The sequence below is a fragment of the Thunnus albacares genome, chromosome 13, assembly GCF_914725855.1.
Source record: "Thunnus albacares chromosome 13, fThuAlb1.1, whole genome shotgun sequence".
Classification (NCBI taxonomy): domain Eukaryota; kingdom Metazoa; phylum Chordata; class Actinopteri; order Scombriformes; family Scombridae; genus Thunnus; species Thunnus albacares.
Window position 1 is genome coordinate 3,349,640 of NC_058118.1, and position 27,004 is coordinate 3,376,643.

General features: G+C 39.0%; 2 protein-coding genes across 6 annotated transcripts in view; one reads left to right on the plus strand and one right to left on the minus strand.

Moving 5' to 3' along the window:
• Positions 1 to 20,861, plus strand: part of esama (endothelial cell adhesion molecule a) — a 55,257-nt gene extending 34,396 nt beyond the window's left edge. The window contains exons 2-7 of the mRNA XM_044371257.1: positions 12,781 to 12,929; positions 15,433 to 15,634; positions 15,775 to 15,930; positions 16,776 to 16,898; positions 17,063 to 17,192; positions 17,789 to 20,861. Of these exons, the coding sequence (XP_044227192.1) occupies positions 12,781 to 12,929; positions 15,433 to 15,634; positions 15,775 to 15,930; positions 16,776 to 16,898; positions 17,063 to 17,192; positions 17,789 to 18,323 (1,295 nt within the window). The 3' untranslated portion in view covers positions 18,324 to 20,861. The remainder of the gene's footprint in view (positions 1 to 12,780; positions 12,930 to 15,432; positions 15,635 to 15,774; positions 15,931 to 16,775; positions 16,899 to 17,062; positions 17,193 to 17,788) is intronic.
• A 1,362-nt stretch (positions 20,862 to 22,223) lies between these two features.
• Positions 22,224 to 27,004, minus strand: part of fez1 (fasciculation and elongation protein zeta 1 (zygin I)) — a 33,464-nt gene continuing 28,683 nt past the window's right edge. For all 5 annotated transcript variants that reach the window (XM_044370634.1, XM_044370633.1, XM_044370632.1 and 2 more), the window contains 5 exons: positions 25,538 to 25,854; positions 24,680 to 24,760; positions 23,685 to 23,760; positions 23,517 to 23,582; positions 22,224 to 23,296 (listed from right to left, as the gene is read on the minus strand). In XM_044370634.1, coding sequence (XP_044226569.1) covers positions 23,280 to 23,296; positions 23,517 to 23,582; positions 23,685 to 23,760; positions 24,680 to 24,760; positions 25,538 to 25,854 — 557 coding nt within the window. In that variant the 3' untranslated portion in view covers positions 22,224 to 23,279. The remainder of the gene's footprint in view (positions 23,297 to 23,516; positions 23,583 to 23,684; positions 23,761 to 24,679; positions 24,761 to 25,537; positions 25,855 to 27,004) is intronic.

A 27,004-nucleotide genomic window follows, 5' to 3' on the forward strand; every position in this document is an offset into this window, starting at 1 on the left:
ATACCCGATTCCCAGATTGAAGGCTGGTGGCTTTCTCTTTCATCACACTCATTCCATCTCTCTCTCTCTCTCTCTCTCTCTCTCACACACACACACACACACACACACACTCCTATGTTATTGTCGTACTGTTGTAGGAGAATAAGGAGAGTAGGGTAGAATAGCTGTTGGATGAATTCACCATGATCCAATGGTGTGCTGAGCAGAGGATGTCACCTGTCATCTCTCCATATTGTCCAAATTTAATCGCCACAGCTTGTCAGTGACTTCTCTGTATCTGTGTATGTGCGTGTGTGAAAGGCTCTGTGGAATGGCACCACACATGCATATCCAGTCTTCCCACCATAAACTGGATGCAGTTCATTCTTTTTGTAGTCTTGTGCTTATTGTGCACTAATGACGACAGGAGTTGCATGTCCTGCTGCTCACATTTTGAATAAATGCTGGAAATGTTGCCTCACGCTTCCGCGTTTTTCAGAATGACACTGATTAACCCGGAGTGGCACTGCAGTTACAGGTCAAACCAAGGTGGCGTATTTATCACTGATTGGTCCAGATGGCGGCTTTTGTTTGGGTTGAGGTGTTAATTCTCACATTGTTATGTACTGCATGCATTCCAAAAGGATTTTCAACATGTTGATAGTATGTAAATATTGTGCTGTACTGTGTAGTAGTAATTCCTTGTTTATTATCACTTATTTACAAGTATAAGTTCTACAGCTAGTAATGTAAAAATTCAGTTCAGATAAATGTCAGACCTTTCTCAATCTGTGTTTTTGTCTCTTTTTGTGTTCTTGTAAACCTGCTGACGTCATGTTAGACATCATCAGTCATTTCCCAAGTACTGTCAGCATCTTGCCAAGTACAGTCCAAATAAGCAGAAGTGTCCTCAAATGATTTCTTTTAAGAGGCTTTGGGAGCTGACTTGTGTGAACTTGGGGTAAACATTTCATGTTGTCCTACAATTTTTCTTTGTATTGTGTCACCAAATTAGGTTTTGACATTTTTTCAGGTGAGAAATTAAATGTTTAAATTTTGAATATGCTATCGAAAATTACCTCTGACTTTTTCTGAGATATGAGGAACCTCTTGCCTGACAAAACATCCAAGATCGAGAATGGTCTGATCTCAGCAGTCCCACGGCATCGATGTCTCCATAGAGTTTTAAAAAGAAATCAATATATATACAATATAAGTCAAAAGTTAAAAAGTAAAAAAAGACAATATATCTGTTGACTGCATCTCACAGTCATTGTGATCGAAAGCTCTGAGGCTAGTTAAGCAGATTCCACTATTTATGGTTATTTTGTGTCAAGTGTTAAGTGTAATCAGCAGAGATCAGCTGAGCTGATGATGTTAGCAAGAACAATGTTGTCCAATTGCAAATTGAGCGTACTGCATCCTCCCACCCTCAGGAGTTTGGACTCCTGAGTTTAACTAATTCCCAAAGAGTTGAAGCTTGGTGTGCTCTATGTTGAAGGAGGCTTGTTGAATTATTCCAAACAGAGACTGGAGGACATGATCCATGTAATTTGGAGAACTTTCCCAGAGCTATGTTCCTCTCTCATTCTGCATGTGTGCAGATTATTACTTTCATTACTAATGTAGTAGTGTAACAAAAGAGCAAATAACTATTGACAAAGCATTTCTTTGAAATTAGTAAAGAATTATAAGTTATTGTTTATATCTCTTTCAGTTTACTCTGAATGGGATTAGCTTTTTGTCCACTGTAAAATGTTAGCTGATAACATTATTACCAGTAAGTGAAGGTCAATGAGTTAGTATGTAAATGTGGGAGTAGTCAGCCCACATATAGTGTGTTAAAGGCTGTTGGTGTCTCAGTGGAGGCTACTTCCTGTCTGACCCTGACTACTGAACACTTTAACATTACTTACCAAGACAAACAGGCTAATCCTGGAATCAAGCTCCATCACAGCGCTATCAGGAGGCCCAGCTTTTTCCTCCCTGCCATCATCCACACAATGCAAAGGAAGTGCGTGTGTGTGAGTGTGTGTGTGTGTGTGTGTGTGTGTGTGTAGTCATGTGAGGCTGTCTTTGAATTTTTGCAAACATTATGAACTTTTTCTTCTTTTTTCCCTCCCTTTTCTTTTTTTTTTGGATTGTCCACTCCCACTTCTACTCAACGAAAGCAGTTTTACACTACTGTGGTGACGTTCGTGGTATGTCTGTGGGCATGACTTATTTTCTTTTTGTCTAATGCTGGATTGGAATTGAGGTGCCATTGTTTCTGTCACTTGATAAGACTGATCATGTTGGATGGATGTGGTTGGGTTTTATCTGCAGTATGTATTTAATAAGAGCCTCAAGCTCCATCAATTGACACATTTCCAGTAATTACTCCTCTCCAGCAGTTCCCATGATGTCTTGATCAGATGGAAGCCCGCTTCAATTATCCAAAGCTCTCTCTGTTCTTGCTAAAGGCTCAGCTGCTATCAGAAACCTGTACATCACGCAGGCAAATGAACACTATGGCAGAGGAATATGAGAACAGAGATATGAGAATAAGAATTGTATTATTTATCATATGCAAAAAAATGTGCAGGACTTTGTCTGTTTCTAGAGCGATAGTATCATATTTCTCTGCAATAATTAGCATGTTTATTTGCCACAGAACACTATAATAATATTATCTTGTGTAATTATGATCACGTAACCTTGATTACAGACAAATAGTCCAAATAATTTGCTGGTCATATGGGTCAGATATGTTTCGCTGAATGCTGGTCAGTAATAAAAAAGTGTTGTCTCTTGATATTGTGTCCAGTCTAGCCTGTTAGTTCCTAGTGTATGATAGCTTTCAAAAGAGTACTATAAGTCATGTTCAAAACATTGTGAATGTAGCTGAATCACAGTTCTTCTGAATTCTGGCCTAGCTTTATCTGATGAATAACATGGCTCTACTAGACACTGCTGGATTACAGTTGGGTTTGAGTTTTCCAGGTTTTCGAGTATTGCACACCTTTCAGTCCACATGACAGCCACCTCACTAGTGGCTAAAAATTGAAGAGGGAAGCTGTAAATTGCTGCAGTCAACAAAATCTGGTCTTTTTTTTTCATTCGCCAAGCAGAAAAATTATTAATGAAGCCAAATGATGTCAGCAAGAAGACATGCAAGAATGAGCATGTGATTGGCTAATGGCCAATGGTGATGTAAACTTCATCCATGTTTCCAAGACTCTTCAAGAAATGAACAGATTCTGTTAAACACAGCTTAATTGTATTTCTTAAAGTCTAAGGTTAAAGAAATTATGATTAGTTGTACACGCCACATGTACAACATTAATGAAGGTCACTCACTCATCTTCTCATTATCATGTGTATGTAAACATTATGACAAAGATAGATACTGCGCGTAATGTCACACAATGTGCAAGGACAGCTTGACTCTCCACACAGTGCAGAGGACTGTAGACTCGACATATCACTCTGCATATTTAGCAGTCAGTGTACAGGATGAATTCAGACACTAAAGCATTCAGTATGCATCCCAAGACATATTTGCAGCTGGTTAGAGAGGGGGGTAAAAGTCCAGCATTGGAGATGCGTATCAAAAGTAGATGGAAAGGCATATACATAAACATCAACTCACACGAATACACACACACACACAGATTCCCACATCTACAAACACACACACACACACTGCTCACCCTGCTGGCCTCATGCTATCTCTGTTCTCCCAATTAAACAGATGCTTTCCCTCCTCCTCTCCTCTCTCTCTCCCAGTGTAACCGGTTGATGACTGGCTGGTTGTTTTGCAGCTCGAGGACAGAGACGACACATTCTTCTTTCTACTAGTCCCACCGCTGTGTCTCTCCTTTAATTATACTGGGAGGAACAGCAATCGCACAGTTATCAGATGATGAGCTCTGCCTCGGTCTCTAGCTCTGAACCCTGTGTGTGTGTGTGTGTACTCGTGTACTCTTGTACTTCTATCTTTTTGAGGACCAAATGTCCTCAGAACAATAGTAATAGTAATAATGTGATTCATTCTGGATTATTTCTGTGTGTGTCAGGAGTGAGTAGAGCTGTTTAGGAGGAAAGGTGGGTCATTGAGAGGAAACACAGGGTATTTTTGCCTAAGGGTCCACAGTGGGTCAATCCAGCCGTGGTCTGTGTCAAATGTTCAATCCCCTCAGAGTATCTAGGTAACCTTCAGGCAGAGATATAAAAGCTTTCATGCTCTCAGCTCTTCTGTGTGAAGTGGAAGTTCAGGAACTCTTTGCCCTGACCGATTTTAAAGCGGATGTTTGGACTTTGTATGCGGACCGTGCCGCCGTCTCTACAGTGGGTCTTTTCTCTCCTCTCACTTTTCTCTTATCTATTATTCATGATGAAATGCTTTTGTTCTGTCTGTGTGTAAATGTGCTGCTAATGTTGCACTTGATAAAAAAACACCCTCGATCGTAGTGGAACTAACTTGCGCTACACTTCAATTCAGTGTAAAAATCTCATCCGTCATCATGTCAGCGAACAAGTGTCAGCATCTGGAAAACAGGCAGAATGACGCGGGTTGTTTCACTAAATGTTATTTGCGTTAAAAGAAATTACATTATTAATAAGGTTTTAAAGATTGTTACCAAATTGAATGATTTTCCGACATAGATGAGTGTATTTGAATTTAATGCTGTCATTCTTATTTCTCTTATTTAATTCCATTGTATTGTATTTGCTATAAGCAGTGCTCGTTAGTTAGTCTGTTCTAAATGTGAGCTATCAAATATTCATTCACTGTCTGTGCATATTTTTACACGTTGGGGTTAAGGGTGACAGTGGAAACATTTCCTGCATGTGTTTCAGCAGTAAATGTGTATGTGGCTAAATAATTCACAATAGATTTCTGTAGAGGTGAATGTTTTAACTACAGTACATAAAAGCACTATTGTACATCATATGATACATCATATCATCTCTAACTACAGACAAATCTCCAAGCTGCCCTTTCTGAGTTAAATGTTTTTAAACAGCTGAATGATTTCCTCTGTGTTTGAAAAATAGAAATGGTAACATCAGTTTCCATCATTACACAGACATTAGCCAGCTATATATTTCTGTAAGTTCAAATGATCACAGTTCTATCAGTGACTTCATTGCATGCATCTCTGACCTAAATCAGTGGATGACTCAGAACTCCTTATGGCTGAGTCAAGACAAAATCGTTATTGGAGCAAAATCTGAGAAAAAACGTCTGACCACCTGAAATTATTCACACTAAACACCAAGGAACAGGTCTGTGTTATTATTGACTCTGACCTAAATTTTGAATGTCACATTAGAAACGTGACTAAAGTGTCCTTCTATCATTTAAAGAATATTGCCAGAGTCACACTGTTTCTCTCTCAGGCAGACACAGAAAAGTTAATACATGCTTTTATCTCCAGCTGGCTGGACTATTGTAACACTCTCCTGTCTGGTGTGTCTAAGAAAGCTATTGGTCAGTTATAGCTCGTACAGAAGGCAGCATCATGTGTTCTGACGAAAACCAGACAGACAGCACACATTACTCCAATTTTAAAATCTTTACATTGGTTATCTGTCTGTCACAGAATTCATTTTAAAATTCTTATATTGGTTTTTCAATCACTGAATAGCTTTGCCTGTCTTATCTATCTGACATGGTTAAGACACATGTGCCTGCTAGGTCCCTTAGGTCCTCTGGCTCAAACCTCTTGATGGTTCCTGGGGGTCTAAGGAGCTTTAAATCTGTTGACACTTTCAAACGTAATCTTAAGACACATCTTTTTACCATTGATTTGAATTGTTTGAAGTGTTTTTACCTGATGGTTGTTTTATCCAACCCAGTCACACAGCAGTTTGTGAAATAGTCATGAAATTTAATCCATAGATTTGTGTACATGGACACAAATTTTCCTTTTTTTTTTTTTGTGACACTCAACACGATTTTCCAGCTAATGTGTTTTTTTTCTGTCTGTCGGGACTCCGGAGCAAAGAAGCTGTATTGTTTTTTCTCATTTGTTATTCATTTTTTAACTACAACCACTACATTACTCAACATTTTAAAAAAGATGAACTTTTTGCATCCGCCAGAAAGCTCGCGCAACATCTCAGACTCCAGCCTCCTCACACAGACAATCATTAAACTGCTTATTTCTGCCTAAATATGAACAACATGGTATGCTTCTGTCTTTTGATCTGACTCCTGATAGATCCTCGCATTTATTTCCTCCTACTTTGATTACAGAGGAACCTCCAGTCCGGTCAGATCTGGTAAAACTGGGATAAGCTGTCCCATGAGTTGTTTTAGTGGTTTATCTCCATGAGCGAGCATAGCATCACATCTCCACCCTGCCCCCAGAGAGAGGACACGGTTGACCATGGGGACATCTTGGCAAGGCTGAACTACTTCTCACCGCGGATCATCCAGATTATATCATCTCTCCCCCCTCACTGTTTTTATCACTCCCGTTTTCATCCTATCATCCCCGCGTTTCTGCTGTTTAATGAGGCTGTCGTCCAGTTCGTTTTTTTTTCTTCACGTCAGTCATTACGAACAGATGTATATGAAATTAGGAGGGAGATACAAACTTCACAACAGCTCACCTATGGCATTCTCATTTTCCATCTGTAGCTCACTCGCTTCAGCAGTTTACTCAAAGTAGCTGATAACGCTCTGAGAGGAAGCAACCGACCCACTCCACCCATCTTTTTTAGCTTGAAAGACGCAAGTTAAGGTCACCCTCATCAAAGGCTGCTTGGCTTATGCTTTATCTACAGTGGAGGCCTCTAGAAGTAAACAGGCTCAATCTGAAGTGTTTCCTGTAATTAGGGGATTTGCACATACAGAAACACACACACACACACACACTGCAAACTGTTTTCATCAAGGGAAAGAACAGTCTTTTGCGCATCAACGCACACTGATGTATGAATAATGCGTGGCCGATGTCCTCTTTGGTTGTTTTCCAAAGAGGCAGCTTCACTTTACTGTTGCTCTCAATGACATTACATTATGAACCAATCTTATTGTTTTGCTACCAGGAAATAGTTTACTGTAATTAAACCACATTACATTAAAGAGGAAGTGTGTAATATCTTGGCCTTTTAAACAGTATTGTTGTGTATACATTTTCCCCCAACAGCTTTATGAAAATTAGCATCACACTGAACATCAGGTAATTTTGCCAATATTTGCCATATTGCATTATCAGTTCCAGAAAATTATTCTTCTTTATTGCATTTTATTTAATAGTTTTATTCACAGGCTGATAGTTCCACAGCAGTAAACTGGCAGTAAAAGCTAATAACACTTGCTTTGGCACTCACAGCCAGACAGGGTGTGGATGTCCTGATTTAGAGGGACTCTGGACAGGAAGTTACCTTAGTTACTTTATTTTTGAAAACATAAAATTCAGTACTCCATGTTCTACTGCTTTCTTTTTTTTTCTTTTTTCCCAGTGAATATTTTTTCAGCACATTTCCTGCTACCTTCATGAAATATATTAGGCATAAGCAGTAGGAAAAGTTCACCTCTAAGTTTATTGTTACGCGTACAAGATCGGAATTGGTTAAATAAACCACTTAAAGCGCCTGAAAGGATTGTTTCACATCTTAATTATTTATCTTTAACATTCAATTTTCATGACTAAATAAGCAACAATCAGAGTTAAAGTTTGGAAGTACCATCATTAGTTATTATAACACAGTCAGTTAGTATTTACTCCCAATTTTGTCCCCATTATCTTACATTTTTATCTCTTATCTATTTTGATTATTACTGTATCTCCAACACAAACCAAGAAGAACATATGCCTTCATGTTTCCAAATGTCCACCTCCTAAATGCTGACCCTTCATAAAGTCTACTGTACGTATGAAAGCAGAAAGATTCCTAAAAGCTTGTCCACCTAACCATGAAACACCTTGTTAAATCAGACTTAGTGAAATTCCCCCATTACCTCCAGTGAGACCCATCCAGACCTCATTACTCCCTTCATTCTCTTCACACTGAGCGAACTCCTTCCCATCTGCCCTGCCATCAGTCACCATGGAATATTTAAAGCCAATCGTCATGAAGCCTGCAGAGTGGATTTCAGACCTGCCACAGTGGGAGAGATTAAGCCTCACTGACCAAATTAAGAGTGAAGAGTGAATGTTATGAATGTGATCCCCGTGGCCTTGTTCCTTTTTCTATTCATCCCTCCATTTTCACCCCATACATTTCATTCATCTTTTCCTCCGGTGGGGTGCACTCTCATCAGAATCAGGGAGGATTTCTGTCAGGAAATCTTCTTAAAGCGGCACTTGGCAAGATTTTTATGAAAAAAAAAAAATTAATAAATAAACCCTTGTGATCAGACTAAATCATGAAGAGCGGCCCATCCACACTAATGAGGAGCTGAACATTTGGCCCATTTTCCCGAATGAATTGTTGGTGTCTGGGTGATCCCCAATGGGAAGTCTTTTACACGCATTAGAGGTCACAAATTCCAATTTAAGAATGACATACAAAATTTAATCCATAAACAACAATGACACAAAGACATTTAATTCACTAACTTAGCATTGAATTAGTTCTATAAGTCCAAACATTCAAACACCTCTCGCTGTTGTCTAAAGTAGCTTTATAGCTACAGGATAATGATTGTGAGATTGTTATTTGTCACTGCATCCATCCATCCTACTTCAATTTACAACAGCCTCTCAGTGGAGTCTGTTACGAGCTTACTGCAATCATTAAAGCGCTGCTTCACAGTGACTCATTGCCTTTATGTTTAAGCTTCTTTCTGTCATCTCTCTGTCCACTGATCCAGCCATCCATCCATCAGTCAGCACCTCTCCAGACAAGAGGTCTGCCTCTCACTGCCGTAGCAAATCTTCTTAGAGTCTAAAGAGCATTTGACTATTTGAGTACCTTTCCTGCCTCCGTTTATCTTTCCTGCAACGATACATCTCCTTCCTCAACTGTCTGTCTCTTGTAATGACTTCATTAGCATGACTCTTAATTAGAAACAATATTGCCAAAAGAGTATAGCCTACACATTCTCTGTTTCTCTCTTCGCTGTCAATTATCTGCTCCATCCGTCTCCACAGTGACACAGAAACCGACACCTACACCTACTCTCCCTACAGATCTCTTTACATGGTGCATCGTTGCAGTTCTAATTTCACCTGCGCCAAGGAGGCATACGAGGTGTGCATTAGAAATAGCATCAGGCCATTCATTTTATATGTAATCTGATTAAAGCTTTAATTACAGCTACGGCAAATCCAGATCATCCACATTATCTTACTATATATCGAAAGTCATCTTGAGCTAAGATTTTTCTGGAATCGTAAAAGATGTCTTGTTAAAATTGGAATTAAATGAAAAATGACTAATATATGCCAATACTGTGCCAGACGCAGTTGTGTAAGAAGTATTGAGATCCTTTACTGAAGTAAAAGTATCAATACAGAAATGTAAAAATACTCCATTACAAGTAAAAGTCCTAGTCCTAGTATTATGAGCTTGATGTAGTTAAAGTATTGTAGTAAAAGTAGTGGTTTGGTCCCTCTGACTGATATATTATTATATATGACATCATTAGATTATTAATAGTGAAGCATCAGTGTTAGAGCAGCATGTTACTGTTGTAGCTGCTGGAGGTGGAGCTAGTTTACACTACTTTATATACAGTTAGCTAGTTTAGTCCAGTGGTTCCCAACCTAGGGGTCGGGCCCTCTAAAAGGGTCACCAGATGAATCTGAGGGGTCGTGAGATGATTAATGGGAGAGGAAAGAAGAAGAAACAAAGTTCTGATACACAAATCTGTTTTCAGTTTCGGGAATTTTTCTCTAATCTTTGATTTTTGCTGAAATATTGGATCATTTGAACATTTATTGAAATGAAACCATGTGAGAAGTTTAGAGGGAAAAATCACAAAAGCTTGTTATATTATCCATTGTGTCAAATCTTCATCTGAAAAGTAACTAAAGTTCAAATAAATGTCATGGAGCAGAAAGTACAATATTTCCCTCTGAAATGTAGTGGAGGGGACTTCCCCTCCACTACATTTCAGTAGTGGAGGGGAAGTCCCCTCCACAGTAGGATACTTTAGTATCCACTACTGTATCCACAGTAGTGGATACAGTAGTGGATACTAAAGTATCTTAAAAAAGAAATACTCAAGGAAATACTCATCTCAATAAGACCTGTACATTTTTTTAACAATCCCACCACACCACATCGATCTGACTTTCTCTTTTCAGCTGACATCCTACTGGTTTAACATTTTCACTATTACCAGTTTCACTGGAAGTTTCACTTCCTTACTTAATTCACAGATTAAGTAAGGAAGAAACCTCTAAAGTGCAGTTTCATTGTGACTTTAAAAACAACATTAGGAAACTTTGTAAGTTGGTGGCCCCGAAAAGCAGCAAGCCTGAGGCAACTATTTGAATACTGAGGTCTTCAATACCCACAAGCAATGACATTAGTAGACCAGATTTCCTCTTTGTAGTGTCTAGCTGTTGCAGAGGTGATGAGGAGGTCATCCTTCAGCCGTCTCTGATGAGTCCAGTTTCCTCTGACAGAACATTCACTCACTTGGGGAAACACTTTTGGACTTTGCTCTTACATTTGATTGCATCACTTCCTGTGCATGAGGAAATATTCTTGTTAGTGACAACTGTGGTGCTCAAACACTTGTACTAATTAGTTGGAATGCCTGGCTTTCGGTACAGTAATGAAGGCTAATATAGTATGCATAGTGCATGTGTATGTAAAATCTTGGCTAGTGCAGCTTTAAAATCACTATTTTTGAGTGCAGTGGAGTTGATAGAGTGAGTTTGTGCCTCTAAGTGGGTGTCATTAGCTAGATTTCTATCATTTGCATTAGTATTCACATGAAGGGTCGTGTCAATCACACTAGTTAACACACGCGTACACACCCACACACACATACACACACATACATAAATCCCATTCATTTTAAAAATGTATATACACCTGCCACATTTCTACATTGCATGTCGTCTGAGGAACAAAAACTCACACGCACACACACTTAACACCGGCAGCCGTGTGAGACTGATCCAAAATGACTCGGGTACAACTCTCCTCAATGTTGGATTTGTTAGGAGGAATATCATCGGAGAGGAAGAGACTGAAAGACAAAGAGAAATGCTGTCTAGAGGAGAGGTGGAAAGGTTAGAGGAGAGAGAGAAAAAGAGAACATCGGGTGAGAGAAGCTGTGTGAGGGGAGAGTGATAGATATAAAGTGTGTGTGTGTGTGTGTGTGTCACCTTCCTGTTATATTCATCTGCTTTTATACAATCTTTGTCCCTTGCTTTCTGTCATCATGATTGCTGTGAAGGACAGATAAGTGAAAGGCTTTCTGTTGACTAACAACATGATGCAAAGCAACCACATGTCTCAAAGGAGGGAATGGCATTCATTTGAGTAAATCTTTAATTACAGTAAATATAAATAAAGCCATCAATCAGTCACTGAGCGCAGTTCACACAGTTTCAGTGTACTTAAATGAATGTCATTGAAAGCCATTTTCTTGACACTTGACACATTAAATCATTTTAAGGACATAATATAAGCTGATTCATAACAGAAACATGTAAAACATACACTACACATTTATTTCTGTGAGTAGCAGCTCTGTTTTGGCTTGCTGCTGCCTCTCTCTGGCCATAAATACACATTGCATGACAATTTCTTAATTTGCCTCTTTATAGCCTCGGGTGGATTCAAAAGTCTGCTCTTTGTTATTTAATTTATTTATCTCATAGTTTAACCTTGATTTAAGATTCTCAATACAGTAATCAACCGAATCTACAAATTATTAGAGACACTTTTACTTTGCAATGATGAATCCAAGTAAAACTCAAAACAATATGTAATGTGTGTACCAGTTGCAAAAAAGAAGACTGCAGATTATCACATCTTGTCTTTAAGTATGTCGTGTGCTATCATACTTTCTCAGAAATGCGTGCAAGCCATTCTGAATTAGATTTTTACTGTGCCTGTAGTGAGGTAAATCAATACAGAGGTGATTATTTTGACATTGTAAGTTAAAGAGCATCTTTGCCAGGAGATCACTGCACCTCTCTAACCATCACTTCAAGTCATGGATATGGATGTAAAATCTTTTCACCACAGTTCGTTTTTAGTTGCTGTTAGAGAATAATGTGGGCTTAGATCATAACTTCTCTACATAGTCTGTATGTGGGACAATTTTACATGGCATATAGAGTGTCTGGGTTTTTTGAGAGCTGCAGCTGAATGTGTAGAGACACAATTCGATGCATGTTTAAAACAGAGTTGTATGATAAGATTGATTTTCATTGCTTTTATCAAAGGCTACATCTAACGATTATTTTCATTTTCAATGAATTATTTTCTCAATTAATCGATTAATCATTTGGTCTATGAAATGTCAGAAAATAGTGAAAAATTGCTGGTGTAATTTGAGTCAGTGATGTCTTCAGGTGTCTTATTTTGTCAGACCAACAGTCCAAAACCTGAAGATAATCAGTTTAACGTCATGTATGACAAAGAAAAGCATCAAATCATCACATTTGAGAAGGTAAAAATAGCAATTTTTGTGGTAGTTTTGCTTAAAAAAATGGCTAAAATGATTATTTGATTATCTAAATAGTTGCTGATGAAGTTTCTGTTGATTGTTGTAGCTCTGCTTTCATCAATGCAGGACTTTAACACCTTGATGATGAGTATGGACCAAACCTTGATGAGAAGAAGGCTCACACTGACCGTTGTCTTTTCTCTCCTCCTCCTCTCTCCATCCAGGCATATGGGCCCAGATCAATATGCCCCAAAGCAGTATGGATGTGATCAAGGGTCATTTGGTAAAGCTGAGGGCCTCGTATGAATCGAACAGCGACGTGAGAACCCACACAATCCTCTGGACCTTTTCTACTACCAACAACTCCCAAATGGTAAGGAAGCAAACGGGGGACCCCATAAACAAGGAACATTTAGTCTGTCCAGTATACTGCGCTACCTCCAGCCCAGCAGTAAAAATGTTTTACTTTGCCATCTGTGGCTATAATATGTGGGATTACAGTTATGAAGGATGTTTGCTTGTTCTTATACTGTTAATCTGGCAAAGCTCTTCCTTTGTAAACCCTTAGAAATTAATCCAAGACAAAAATGGTTTAAAGCTTTCATAGAAGCACTGTATTATTTATATACACCATAAGGTAGCAAGGGTGTGTTTTTCTGTGTCATGATAAATGTGTTTTTACACATCAGACTATTTATGAAATCATTGTCACGGTGAAAAATGAAGCAGAGGAGTTTTGTGTAAAGAGCCTGACTGTACAACCCCCCCATCCTCAACCCTGTATTGTGTCTTTTACACATTATCTGGGGACCTGGCCGTGGCTCGGCTTATGTATCTGTCTGGATCAGATTATTGGGCTGTGCAGATGGACTAACTAAAAGAGGAGCACAATCAAAAAGAAAACAGGGGAAAAGAGAACTCAGAGAGCTGGAAAAGACACAGTTGATTTAAAGTGAGGCCTTTTTTTCTCTCATACACCTGGACAGCCATCCAGTGTCTCACTCTGCTTTTCTGTCATTTATTGCCAAAAAGATGAATGAAAAGAACAAACTGTCACATCCAAGCCAAACCCAGATCCACTCACTCTGTAGAGAACTGAATGTGTGTGTTACAGTGATGCGCTGCCAGATCAGCAGTCCTGCAGCTAATGTGAGGTAATCTCTTCTGACAAATTAATTCATAAATTGAGATCAGAACGTTAGAAATATGTTAAATTACTAGTTCAGTCTTGTTTTTCTAAACTAATAGTGAAGTCTGTTTTACAGTATCTTGTCACCCAGCAATATGGAGAAAATCATAAATGGATTTTGCTTTCCCCATGTTTGCCTAAACCTGCCTTAGTCAGGGTCTTTATTACTCTATATAGACCTCGTATTGATCTCACATCACAACCGATCACACCTCCATACACTGACACCATGACAAAGTGGAACTGAGTCAACCAGCAGTGAAGTTTGATTGTAAGTAAATCAAGTTGTTAAATCCAGCTTTAATCAACTTTGAATTGCTGACCTGCTGAAAGTCCCCCATCCCTTTATAGCCACCTGCCTCAATGACTGTAACACTTTATATGTATGTATATGTATGCAAGCTTCACTATTCCATCAATAACTCGCTCAGAATGCTGGACCAAAACTGTGTCAGTAGTATTTAGTATTATTTAGTTTTCACAGTATTTACAGTCATCTTCTCATTATTGATGCTTTCAAGATTCAACTTAAACAATAAGGCGTGTGATGTTCTCTACTGTTCTCTGATTAAAATCCAGTCTGTGATACTCAGCTCCAAGCCCATTGGTTCTTAATGAAGATGTAAATCTTTAAAAATGGGGCAAAAATATATTCTTTCATATTTTTTTAAAAAATCAAAATAGTTTCTTAAAACAGCTAGGAAATGTAGTTTTTAGCCAACTTTACTCAAACAGGAGGAAATAGTGAATTTGTTTGTGACTACAGTATTTTCAGCTGGGGATTAAACCACATTTGGTGCTCTAGTGAGTATTTCTGGCAGTAGGACAGTGTGTGTGGGATTGAGTCAGAATAAATTACAGTGTGTGTGTGCGTGTGTGTGTGTTCATGATAATGAAGGAACATGTCAGCCGGTGCAACCGTGTGTTTTTAATAGTTTTTGGACAACAGTGGAGCTCTACGGCACAGAGGAATAAGATATATCAGGCATTAGAGAATATTTGTTAGTAGGATCAAGTTTTGGTCTACATATCGGACTTATTGGCAATAAGGAAAATACAGAATATTGTTGGACTTGTCCTTTAAAATGCACTTCACACTGGCTTTTACCTATGCCCAACTTCAATGTTTGTTCCTGTTTTTGTGTGTCCGGGCTTGAGGCTGAGTTGACAAATCTCTGTGGGACTGTATTGGCTGCTGGTATTCAGGGTGTATTACTGTTACTATTCAAATTCAGAAGAAAAAATCAAACTAGTTTCTATTTATTTTCTGCTGGAACTGTTTCCACACCAGAACTGTGTCACATCACATCTCGTGAAATGGAGCAAAATGTGCAGTACATGATTTTGAGAGAGGACTTCATCAGTGGAACACAATAGTACTCGAATACTCTACTATTATACTACTGTAATGCATTCCACCAAATGTTAAAGAAATGCCAAACAATCACAATTTTCTAGACAAGAGATGTTAGGATTCAAAATCTCTTTGATTCTTTTGACCCAGGATAACTGTCAAACGCAATCATATCCACATGGATGTCAATGACACTGTTTCCCCTGTTGTTCTTAAAGACAGATGTGATTGCTTCAGTGCAACTGGACAAAATGAGTACAGCACATTCATTTCAAGCCTCTTTTATTTCCTGTTTCTTTATATCTGACACTGGCTCTCTGTTCTCTTGTCCAGATCATTACCTACACCAAGGACTCATCTCCCATGGGCAACTCCCAGTTTAAGGACCGGATTGGTTTCATCAACAAGATGCCCTCAAAAGACGTGTCAGTGTACATCAACAACACCCAGGAGACTGACTCAGGACGCTACGTCTGCCAGATCATCATACCAAACGAGTCTGGCTACAGTGGCCAACTCAGTCTGGATGTGAAGGGTAAGATGCGGAGAAATGAAACTTGCCTGCACCATAGTTGCACTTCTTACAGTACGAAAACTTGACTAAGAAAGACTGAATTCCATACAGTATGTTGTATAATCTAACAAAATGATGATTTTGTAATCCTCTCCTCTCAGTCCCTCCTGCTGTTCCTAAGTGCTCCCTAACAGGGAAGTCAGTGCCGAAAGGAAACGTGACTCTGAGCTGCAAGTCCAGCAGTGGGAAGCCCATTCCTATGTACAAGTGGAAGAAAGTCAGTCCCACCACTGAGGTCTTCTTCTCACCCATGCTCAGTGAGTGGAGCTAACTAATTGTTAATCTCCAGTTAATATTTGTAGGCATGTTTATGTTACTGCAGTTGCTGAACAAGTATTTTATAGTCAGGTTCCTGGAAGCTTACTGCAGCCCAGTTTTTGATTACAGAATTAGTAAATTACATTCCATTGCAGTAGAAAGGATGTTAAAAACATCAACATAGAGACTTTCTTCAGTGATGATGTTCGTGCTGTAATAGTAAGAGATGTTTTTATAATAAGCTTATTCGCTTTCTCGAGAGAGAGTTAGATGAGAAGACTGATAACACTGTTATATCTATATGCTAAAAATGAAGCTACAGCCAGCAACCAACCAAGCTTAGCTTAGCATAAAGACTGGAAGCAGGAGGAAACCGTTAGCTTGGCTCTGCCAAGGTTAAAAAACAATTTGCCTTCCAGCAAGTCTTGTTGGCAACCAGCAAAGATTCCTGAAAGTCACTGCAACCTACCAAGAAATAGTTCCAGTATGCAACTCCCTAATACACCACAAACTGTGGCTAAGCCAACTGTTGCATTGTCCATAATTGACAAATTGGGTGGTGGATTATTAACAAAGGACTGAGCTGATTTTATTTGTCTTGTATATAATCCCTGTTATTTTAACACTCATCTGTGAATTATCATCTCGAGTAAAATTCTGAGTAAAATGTAAAATGGAGCATATTCACAACGTCTAAAAGTTTAATATGTCAAAGAAGTGGATGCATCTCTGATTTTGTGTTGTCATGTGTGTGCATGTATGTCCATGTGCGTGTATATACACATGGAATAATGTGTATGCATACATGCTTGACCGTAGTCCTCTGTGTTCTATGCTGTTTTAGATGAGAAGACCGGCACTCTGAAGCTGAGCAACCTGAGCACTAACATGTCAGGGAAGTACGTGTGCACAGCCAAAAACATAGCCGGAGAAGAGAGCTGCTTCATCAACCTGGAGATCGTTTCCTGTACGAACCACACAGCAACACAAACAATTCTATTTATCACCAGACACATAGAAATAGGAGAGTGTTGGAATCAGACTTTTAGTTGTTTTTGAGGGTTTCTCTTGTGAGTTCTTTGTTTATGTGCTTTGGTGTAATCATTGTGTGTCCCATGATTGTTCCTGTAGCCAGTAATGCTGGGATGATTGCTGGCGCCACAGTGGGCTCAGTGATTGGCTTCATCTTTCTCCTCATCTGCCTGGTTTTCCTGATGAAGAGGCGGCGAGACAGTGAGGATGACATGGCCAACGAAATCAAGTGAGTTTCTGTGGCTTATCCATGGCTGCATTTACGGAATATTTCATGAAAGGTTCCAAAACAGCTGTTTACACAAAGGCTGACCCAGAATCTTATTTGATTTATATGAGATGATGAAATGAAGCTTTTTTCTCTGGTGGCAGAATTGTTCCATCACCAGGAAAATGCTATGACTTCATCTTTCTTACAACTATAAAGTAGCTGCTGCTCAGTCAGAATGACAGAATTGGTTGTTAATGCACTCTGAACAGATGTAAACAGCATCTGAATTTTTGCAGGATTTTTTTATGTCAGCCGTGGCAGGATCTCCATCAACGATAAAACATAAATCAATCTAGAAATCATGTAAAACAGGCTTTTCATCACTATCAAAAGTAATCCAGGTGGCTGTTTGTACAGTGTGAACAGGAACTGCTAGTAACCAGTAAATATATGTATGAGGAATATACTGCACTGTAAATTTCAGTAAGAAACAATTAAACAGAAAACAGCAATCTGAATAAATCTGAATACAGATACAAATACTGAACATTTGTGAAATGAACACATACAGAGAACAGCTTAGCTTTACACACCTGTGTCTTATCCACCTCCAGGGAGGATGCTCAGGCTCCTAAGCGTGTGTCCTGGGCTAAGAGCGGCATGGGTTCTGATATCATCTCCAAGAATGGCACCCTGTCCTCTATCGCCTCCAGCCCACATCACAAAGATCCCTCGCACCACCACAACAACCACCACCACCTGCAGCAGTACCCTCAGCGCCCCCCCTCAGACACCGCTTCTATCATCACCGCCACGGGCAGCATGGCTGGTTACAGACCGTCCCGCCATCACGGAGCCTCCACCCCCACCCACTACAGCTACAACAACAACACCACCCTGCCACGCGGACAGCCCATGTCCTCCGGGGCCAGCACCAATGGGAGCCCCCTGCCTGGACCAGAGCGCTACACCCAGCTGCCCCAGGCCCAGGCACTCCCGCAGACCTACAGCCAACCTCAGCTGCAGCTTCAGGCGGCTCCCTCCCCTCCACCGCTGCCCACCTCTACAGTCACAGCCTCCAACATCACCAGGATGGGAGGGGTGCCCATTATGGTGCCTGCGCAGAACCAGGCCGGATCTCTGGTCTAACACCAGCAAGCACTGGCAGAACAGTGCTGTTGAGAAAAGATGAATTAAAGTTGAGGAAACAGTGGAATACTGTCCCTTTATACCGTCCAAAAGGGTCAACTGCTGATCTTTTTTTTTTTTTTTTTTTTTTTAAGGGAACGCTTTAACTACTATTTAGCAAAGAATTACAGTAGATGAAAAGGTCAAATTCACTTATTGACGCTTGCTTTTGCGCCAAGATGCTTTCATGGCAAGACTTTCAGACACAGACTGTTTACTTGCTTAAAGTATACATAAGTCTCTTTTATATTCTGTATGCACTGTATACATTGCAAACTATGTATAGATATGATTTTCATACATTTGTCTAGTATCATCTTTTCTACTTTATCAAAGCATTTCTAATGTTTGTTTGTTTTTTTTTTTCAAATTTAGCTTTCCATGTTGTCATTTCTTCCAAAAATCTTTTTTTTTTCTCCCTCCTGCCATGCTAATTTTTACAAAGTGAACAGAAAGAATGAAACAAGTGGGGCATTTATTTGTATTCAAGTCTCACAGATGAGTATACAGATGAAATGAGAAAGAGCCTCTGTAGGTCTGCTGTGATGTACTTTATGTATCATCTTTAATTTAATACTAGCTAAAGGAGGACTCATCAAGACCAAAATATGTGTAAGCACAATATATCAGTTCTACTCAGAGGAGAGAATGTAGAACAAAGTGAAGTTAGTGAAGAGTGGGTGTAATGTATAAACATATTTGTATTACTGAGTATATTTCTGCAGCAGACTTATTGAAAGAAAGATAGGACAACATTATATACTGTATATGATAAAGTTTGGTAATGCAAAGTATCCTAATCCTTTTTTTTTGGCTTTACATCTGTCGGTGGTTCAGCTTATAAAATGCTCTTAGACTCAATTCTTTAAACACAGATTAGCAAAAGCTTCTTAGAATATTGAGCACTATTTAGAATTGCAGTAAGGTGACTTTGCTAATGCACAAGTCCACACTTGAGTTGTAATAATTTAAAGTTGCCTACAGCATTGAAATTGTAAATATAATATTTATTTTCTGTGTGACAGACAGCAAAGCATATTGTTGGCCACAGCCTGTATGTAACATATGATAGAAGTAATATGTTTGCCTGCAACACTGGATACTGAACCAAAGATATACAGTATGTATCGCTTCATTACGTCAACATGCTCTCTTTATATGTTGTTTGTTTTCTAGTGTAGGTCAGTAGGGAAGCGTTTTGATTCACTCCTATAAGCTACAGTCTTTTTTTCCCATTTGATTGACAGAAACATTACCAAGAAATGGTAACAGGAAGTTGATACAATTTTCTCTGAAGACTCATGAAGGTGCCTAGTCAGTAATTTTCAAAAATTTTCTAATATGAGAAGATGAAGATAAACTCCTCCTCTTTAAAGTTGAGTACATTTGCTAATTTAAAACAAACCACAGAATATTGTATCAAATTCTTGTTGGCTTAATATTACTGAGCTAAATAAGCAAAAACTAAACCACAAAGAGGTTTCCAACAAAAAGAATAAAAAGAATTGATGTATAACACTTTAACACAGCTGTAGCTCATGTTACACACAGTAAATAACACAGAGACATTATTCTGTGAGGCTGCTCTGCTGGCCCTTTTTTTAACAATTTTGACTTAGTTTTTACACATGAAACATCTTTATTACAGTGTTATACAGTTTATTACAGAGTCAGAATGTAACCAAATCGCTAGAGACGTAATCATCTTAACATATGTGTTAAATGTGTCTGTATTACCCTTGTTCTGGTCACTTTCAAGTCACATAAAGGCCTATTTAAATATCATGAGTCTGAAAATCGAAGAAATATGTATAATGATAGTGATCGTACTATCTGTCCTGCTGTAATGTCATTACACTGGAGAATATATTTGCTGTTTCGCTTCTTTTTTTTTTTTTTTCTTTAGTGTGCACAGAAGGTCGGAATATCAAACCAATCCTGAAATGTATCATTTGAAACTTGATGATGTTGAAGGGAAACGTAACAGGCCCATTCTGAAATCAGTTTTGACACAAGCTTGCAGGGAAGTAACAGTGAAACACGTGTGGTAGTTGTATCTTGAAGGTTTGTATTGTTTTTAATACATGAGAGCAAAATGGAAAGATGAATGTGAAAGTGGTGAAGAAGAGTTAGAGAGTACAGCTACAGTTCATAAACATACAGTTTTAACTTGTGAATGGCATTTAAAAAGTGTACATTATGAACATTAAAATGTATTCGAGACAAGCCTTTATTTTTATACAGTAGTGTATAAGAGCACATAAGCAGAGTTTATAAATAGTTAATGTTTCATAAACTAAAGTGCTCACTGTCAGTGAGTTATGAATCTGGATGGATTGTAGAACTACTGTGTATAAACTGGTGGCCAAACTTGTGCTTATTTATACAGTAGTCCTGAACTGTGGACATTAATGTGCGGTGTGCACTTGTATCCTTCATATTTATGTTCATGGAAAAAGCTTTGTATGATATTTTCAATTAAAATACAAACGAACAAGTGTGAGTATGAGTGTTTTGTCAAAATGTTAAATCTTAAAGATGATTTCAGTCTGACTCATTTCCAAAGCAGGTTTTTGTTTAGGATCTGTTCTAGAAAAAAATGTTCAAAGATTAGAAAACTTTACTTAGAATTAGAAACTTAACTGTAATTCAACAGGATGATAATCAAAAGAAACAAAGATCCCACCACACATGTTTTAAGACGTATAAAATAATCTGCTTTGAATAATAACTTGTGTCTGACATGATTAATGATAAAGACAAATTGTCACATCCCATAAACAAATACTTAGTAAGGATAAAGATTTTAAGAGTTACTGTAATTCAAGATTAAGAGAGCTCTGGAGTGTGTAATCACTGTCTCTGACATTAATCCACTGGCCATAAAGAGACAATAAAGGGGTGGGGGGTGGGGTTTAACAGAACAACCCATTCATACTCATGCCCTCATAAATAATTTGTATGACTTTATCCACATTTATTTTTGAACACACATCATGGGGCACAATCTAGTCAATGGTGATATTAAATTCAGTCTTTAGCATTTAAGTTACAGTTCACTTGCATTACAATCACTATTCAAACATTGTTTATATCTGAAACTGTCTATCCTAATACATTTCAAATACTAATGGCTGGATACCATGTAAACGTGGTGACACATTCCCAGAGGTCATCTGGGGTTTAAGTTCAGTCACTAGAGGGCAGCAAAGTGTATCTATCTGGGAGAGAAACCATCCTCATGACCAAGTGCACACTGTCATCTAAAAACAATCACTGTCAAATATAACCTCTACTGCTATCTGCCGTCCTGAGGCAACAGTCAGACCTTCTCCCTCCTGTTTACAAATACTTTCATTTTTACATAATGTACTTTATGATAACATGTTTCTGATTAATCAAATGACAATCTGCAGCATTTCCTGAAAGGAACACCGTCTTAGGAAGCAGGGTCACATGTGGCACAGCGCCAGAAAAGGATCAGATAGAGAAAAAAGCTTGTTGAAAAAAAAATAAAAGCATGTGCATGAATCTCTAAAGAAGGATAATTGATGTTTGAAAGGCATACTTTATTTTTCTCCAAACTGATTTTCCACCAAGGCAGTGTTGTTCAGTTAGGTTTACACATTGACAATAAGCACCATGCTCAGTGATGGAGATGTAAATGATCCATATTTGGTATTTAAGATAGAACAAATGCTACTTTGTTAAGTGTTTTTGATACATTATCCGAAGAAAAAACATGCAGCAGAGAGTCTGTTTGCATCACCATGTGCAGCTTGTTTCGTTAGCCTTCTTACATCAGCATTGATCACGTGACCTGCTAAACTCACGAGGTAAAGACAGCAAACGCACACACCATTAGGGTAGAATGTTTATTAGAATTTGCGATTAGCGATGTAACATTCACCTACATGGCGCAAAGGAAGTCATAAATATGCTAATATGCAAATATGCACGCCTTTACTGAAATGAGCTCGTCTCTTCAGGGGATGATATCCAAGGAAAAGTCAGTGATACACCTCCACGTGGCTGAGCAGGGTGGAATGCATGGTAGCCTGTCACTCTGATGACACAGTAAATAAAAGTAGAAAATCTGCAACACAGTTTATATCAAATATTTAGATACAAATTAAAAGAAATTACAAAAAAGTCAGAAGAGCACTGGATATTCAGAGAGTAAAATATAAAGAAAAAGAAACCCCAAAAAGAAAGCCGTGTAATGCACTGCACTGCACCCGTAATAGTTGTGTTTCTGTTCATTCACATGGAGCTACAGTACTAAGTTGGCAGAAAAGGTGCATGGCTTTTGTATTCAAATGAATTCCTTTTTTCATCTGAAACAACACAGGGAGATGATCACATGAGGATGCAGTATGGCATGTCATTCATTTTACAGTGTAGTCCTTATGAACCAATGAACAGTCAACAGAACCCAGTGGTTAAGAGGTCAGTTTATGAATAAGAGTCAGAACTTGACAACATTTAAATTCTTTCACAGGAAATGAAAAAAAAGAAGAAAAAACAGTAAAGAAATTATGGAAAAGAAAGCTGTGGTAACATTTTTATCCCTGTACCAAAGTGGTGTTGTGATTGTTAATAGCATGTCATGCTCCATTAGTGAAGTCCTTTAAAAGTGGGCTTGGCTTGTCCCACTTGTTTAAGTATTCAGATGGCGGCCATTCGGGGGGGGTCTGGCCTGAGCTTAATGTGCAGGAGAGGAGAAGGTGAGCTCAGCGAAAGGCAGTAGTCATAGTTGAGGTGAATACGATAATGCCGATGGTGAGTATCCATGGTTGATAATGGTAAAAGAGGGGAGGTCATGCAGCTCGGGCCAGAGGCGAGGAGGGTTGGAAAAAGCCCTGGAGGAGGAGGAAGAATTCTCCATCACACTGTGGCCCCTGGCCTGGCGGTGCTTTAGGTAGGACACAAGACTAGAGAAGGGAAAGAGTGGATAATAATGTTAAGTCTTTACAATGATTTGACAGAACAAAGTTAGCTTTGATTTTCATTCTTGTGACTTCCTTACTACTGTATTTTGTTCAGCTCAGTTCACTATAACCACTTAAACCCATTTTTATTCATCAAATCCAAGCTGAACACTGACTTATTCTTCACCAACCACTTTGTAGCAGTGTTGAAACCTGTGTTTACCTTTCAATATGTAGTCAGTTAGCAGTGTAGGCACCTTCTCACTGTCCTCCTTCATGGCAAAAAGAACTAGGGGGGAAGAAATACAAAATGTATCAACAGGATATGCACTTGTTTTTCCAGCCAGTAATTATCATTTGCCTCTGATACAAACGTTCTTCACTTGCTTACTTTTTGTGAGCATCTGCAGGTCGTCAACAGATGGAGGGGTGCCTTTCTTCTCAAATGGAATGACTGTGTTTAGATACTAGAAACAGAGTCGGGGTTCAGAAGGTTTAAGATAAAAACTGGGATATTTAACAGTCAAGCTGACAGGTGATGAGCTGGTATTTTAATGTGGAGGCTGATCAGTAGCAGCTTTCTATCACTGGAGTCCACACAGCATTGAACCTGAGAACTTATAGCAACAGCTTGACATTTTGGGAAAAGAAACATTCACTTTCTAAGCTTAGCGAACTGTCAGCTGATGGTGATGATGCTGCAGCAGACAGTTAGCTTAGCTTAGTTTAAGACTGGAAACAGGGGGTAACAGCTGAAACTGAAGTGTAAATAGTTAATAACAAGATTATGTGCCAGATTATTTCTTCAATTTTTGTACAGATTAAAAAAAGAGATCTATAACCAGTTAATTAGTTTGTTAATTAGTACACTTTAGAGGTGATTGTGGGTGGAATTTTACCTTCGGACAGAGCCTAACTATCTGTTTCCCCTTGTTTCTAGTCTTTAATCTGTAAGTCAAACTTTTCATTTATTTATGTGTATCCACCTGTGATTTATGTGGACAAACAGTGTGGGCCTTTAAGATGGATATTTCTTGCAGTGTACCATAGCATATTGCTTACACTATGAACAGAGATCAGGTTACAGTGGGCCAATGATCTCTGTGTATGACCTCAACTGTGCATTGAACTGATGTTAAAGGGAGGGTTCCCTTAACAATTCAAGGCCTGCTCCTTCTGATGTGTCAAAACATATACATGTACATGTAGGTGCAATTCATTTTGAAAAAACATTTTGAATGACAAAGGAGTTTTTCAACGAGATTGCAAATGTGCATTGTCTTGTTATGCTACATGCTGTATAGGAACACTAACTGCTGTATTCTGAAACATATTTGCATACATATTCAGAAGTATATGGAGTTTTTAATACTTCATACACCTTACCTGTTTGTCATTCCCTGTGCTTCCAAATGTCTGTCTGATGCCCGTCTGCAGGATGTTGGACAGTCCCTCCATGCTGAAACGCTGCAGGTCACGAATCACACAAACACACACACACACACACACACACACACACAGTACAGACCATTATGGCATGATACATATATACTGATGATCTCTATGACAACTTAGCTCCTCAGTAAAACAGACAGACAGGCTTACATCTGATCAAGAGTGATTCATTTTGCTGGAGTACAGTACAGACCTTTCAGCATCTCACATGTTGCTGACAAACAAGACATCAAGGTGAGATACAGTTACTTTTATTGTCTATACTGCATCTGCATCATTAAGTCATCTGTGCATTCATATTACTTCAGTAATGGTCTCAGGTACCCAGCAGTCACCGGATACAAACACTACTGCTGTGTTTTGCATTTTGTATGGAGGGAGAATCCATTAGGTTGTTTCTCTGTTATTGGACAGGAGTGGACTGTTACTGTATGTAGTGGACAGGTCACTTCCACTATAGGATCTTTCCTGGCAGACACTTTAAAGCCTAATGGAACTGAGATCCATTTTGTTAACAGTCAGAGGAAGGAATGAGAGCTAACAGGCACTGTGGTTTCACTGTTCTCTAATTTAAACTGGAATGATCAACCATCAAATCTGCACACTCATGAGCACGCATACTGGAAATGGATAAACACATTATGGAGTAATTAACACTGGTGTAGTGACGCTGACGAAAGAACAAGATTGTAAAACTCTTGTGTGAAAGGGCTGAAGTCATGGCGCACACACACACTCTCTTAGAATGTAAATAATTCAAAGGTGTGTTAAGCATACCCTCCCTCTTACCTTGGCAGGCATGGTCCCTGTCTTCTCCGTGCGGACCGTGGAGCCTGTATTCCCAGCGTTCACAGTCGCCACCGTCCCCGGCCCCTGCAGGCTCAGGGCCTTGTCCCGGCGTCTGCGTTTGCTGCTGTCTCGCTGCTCCTTCTGCCTGTTCTGCACCTCCATCAGGGCCGTGATGAACGTGTTCTTCACCTCTTTCTCGAACTCCAGCTCGTCACGCCGAGCCAACTGGCTGACCAGCTCCTCTGAGTACTCACGGATTGCAGCCTCCACCCGGTGCAGCAGTTCCACCAGCGCAGAACTGGGCATCAGACTCAAGCCTGCAGCAGGGAGAGAATGGAGATTTGGGAGGGAAGAGAGTTGTTTTGTGTTAAAGTAAAGGTTCAGACAGAATGCTGAAAACATACAGACGGTGTGAAAACAAGCAAAATCAGTTGAGCTAACATTGAGTGCATTGAGTTCAGTTTGAGTAAAAGAGCAACACTTAGACTCAAATTCAAATTCATGCATCAACAAACTTGTAAACTGTGTTCAGAGTCAGACTTTATTTTAAAATTCTATATATAATCATTTGGTTTAACACTGAGGAAATATCATTGATTTACAAAAAAAAGATCAAGGAAGACATTAACCAAAACAGCTGGCGACTTCTGGTTGTTTCACATTATCAGTGATTCCAACCTTTTTTCCCCCTTTTGCCTGTGACCCCTTGATACAAAGCAAGGTCTTTGTCAGAGATTATATGTTTGTGAGTTGTGGGCAGTTCAAACACAGTAATTTTCTCTCCCCAGACTGTTTCATTTGAATAATTTAAAGGCCTTAAGATGTAAAACTATACAGTATTTCATAAGGAAACGGTAAAGATTAGAAACAAATCTAAGGCCTGTGTAGAATTTTGCAGCAGATTTAGTTTTTTCTTGTTTCTTACTCCAGTAATAATCTCACTACCCTGAATACTCATCTTCTAACTTCTTGGAGGGTCGTGATCCCCAGATTGAGTATCGCGAATGTTGACTGATGATAATTTTGCCACATATTTCTTTCCGTTTCTTTCCACATCGATGATTTATGAGTCTATCCAGACTAACAAGAACTTTTTCAAGCCAGTTGTGAGCTAGAATTTCAATTTCAATTTGTCTCTCTTCCCTTCCATCTGAAAAGATCCAGTTCTCCCACAGCTCATTTGATCTTACAGTATGTTAAGCAAGAGTGATATACCTAAAATGTAGATGTAAAAAAAACCCATTTAACAATAATGCTACACACCAAAAGACTGGACATATCAATGCATTTACACACTGTGCTCTGCCACACACAGCTCTCATTCCCACAGTGGACAGGATAAATGAATTCTCCTCAGGAACCACATGCATCTGCAATATGTTTGGCGACAGGGTGCCTCATGTCAAAGAACACCTTCTCCTCTTGATCTCTCACCCATGGATGCTGAAATGAGATGACTAATGTAAC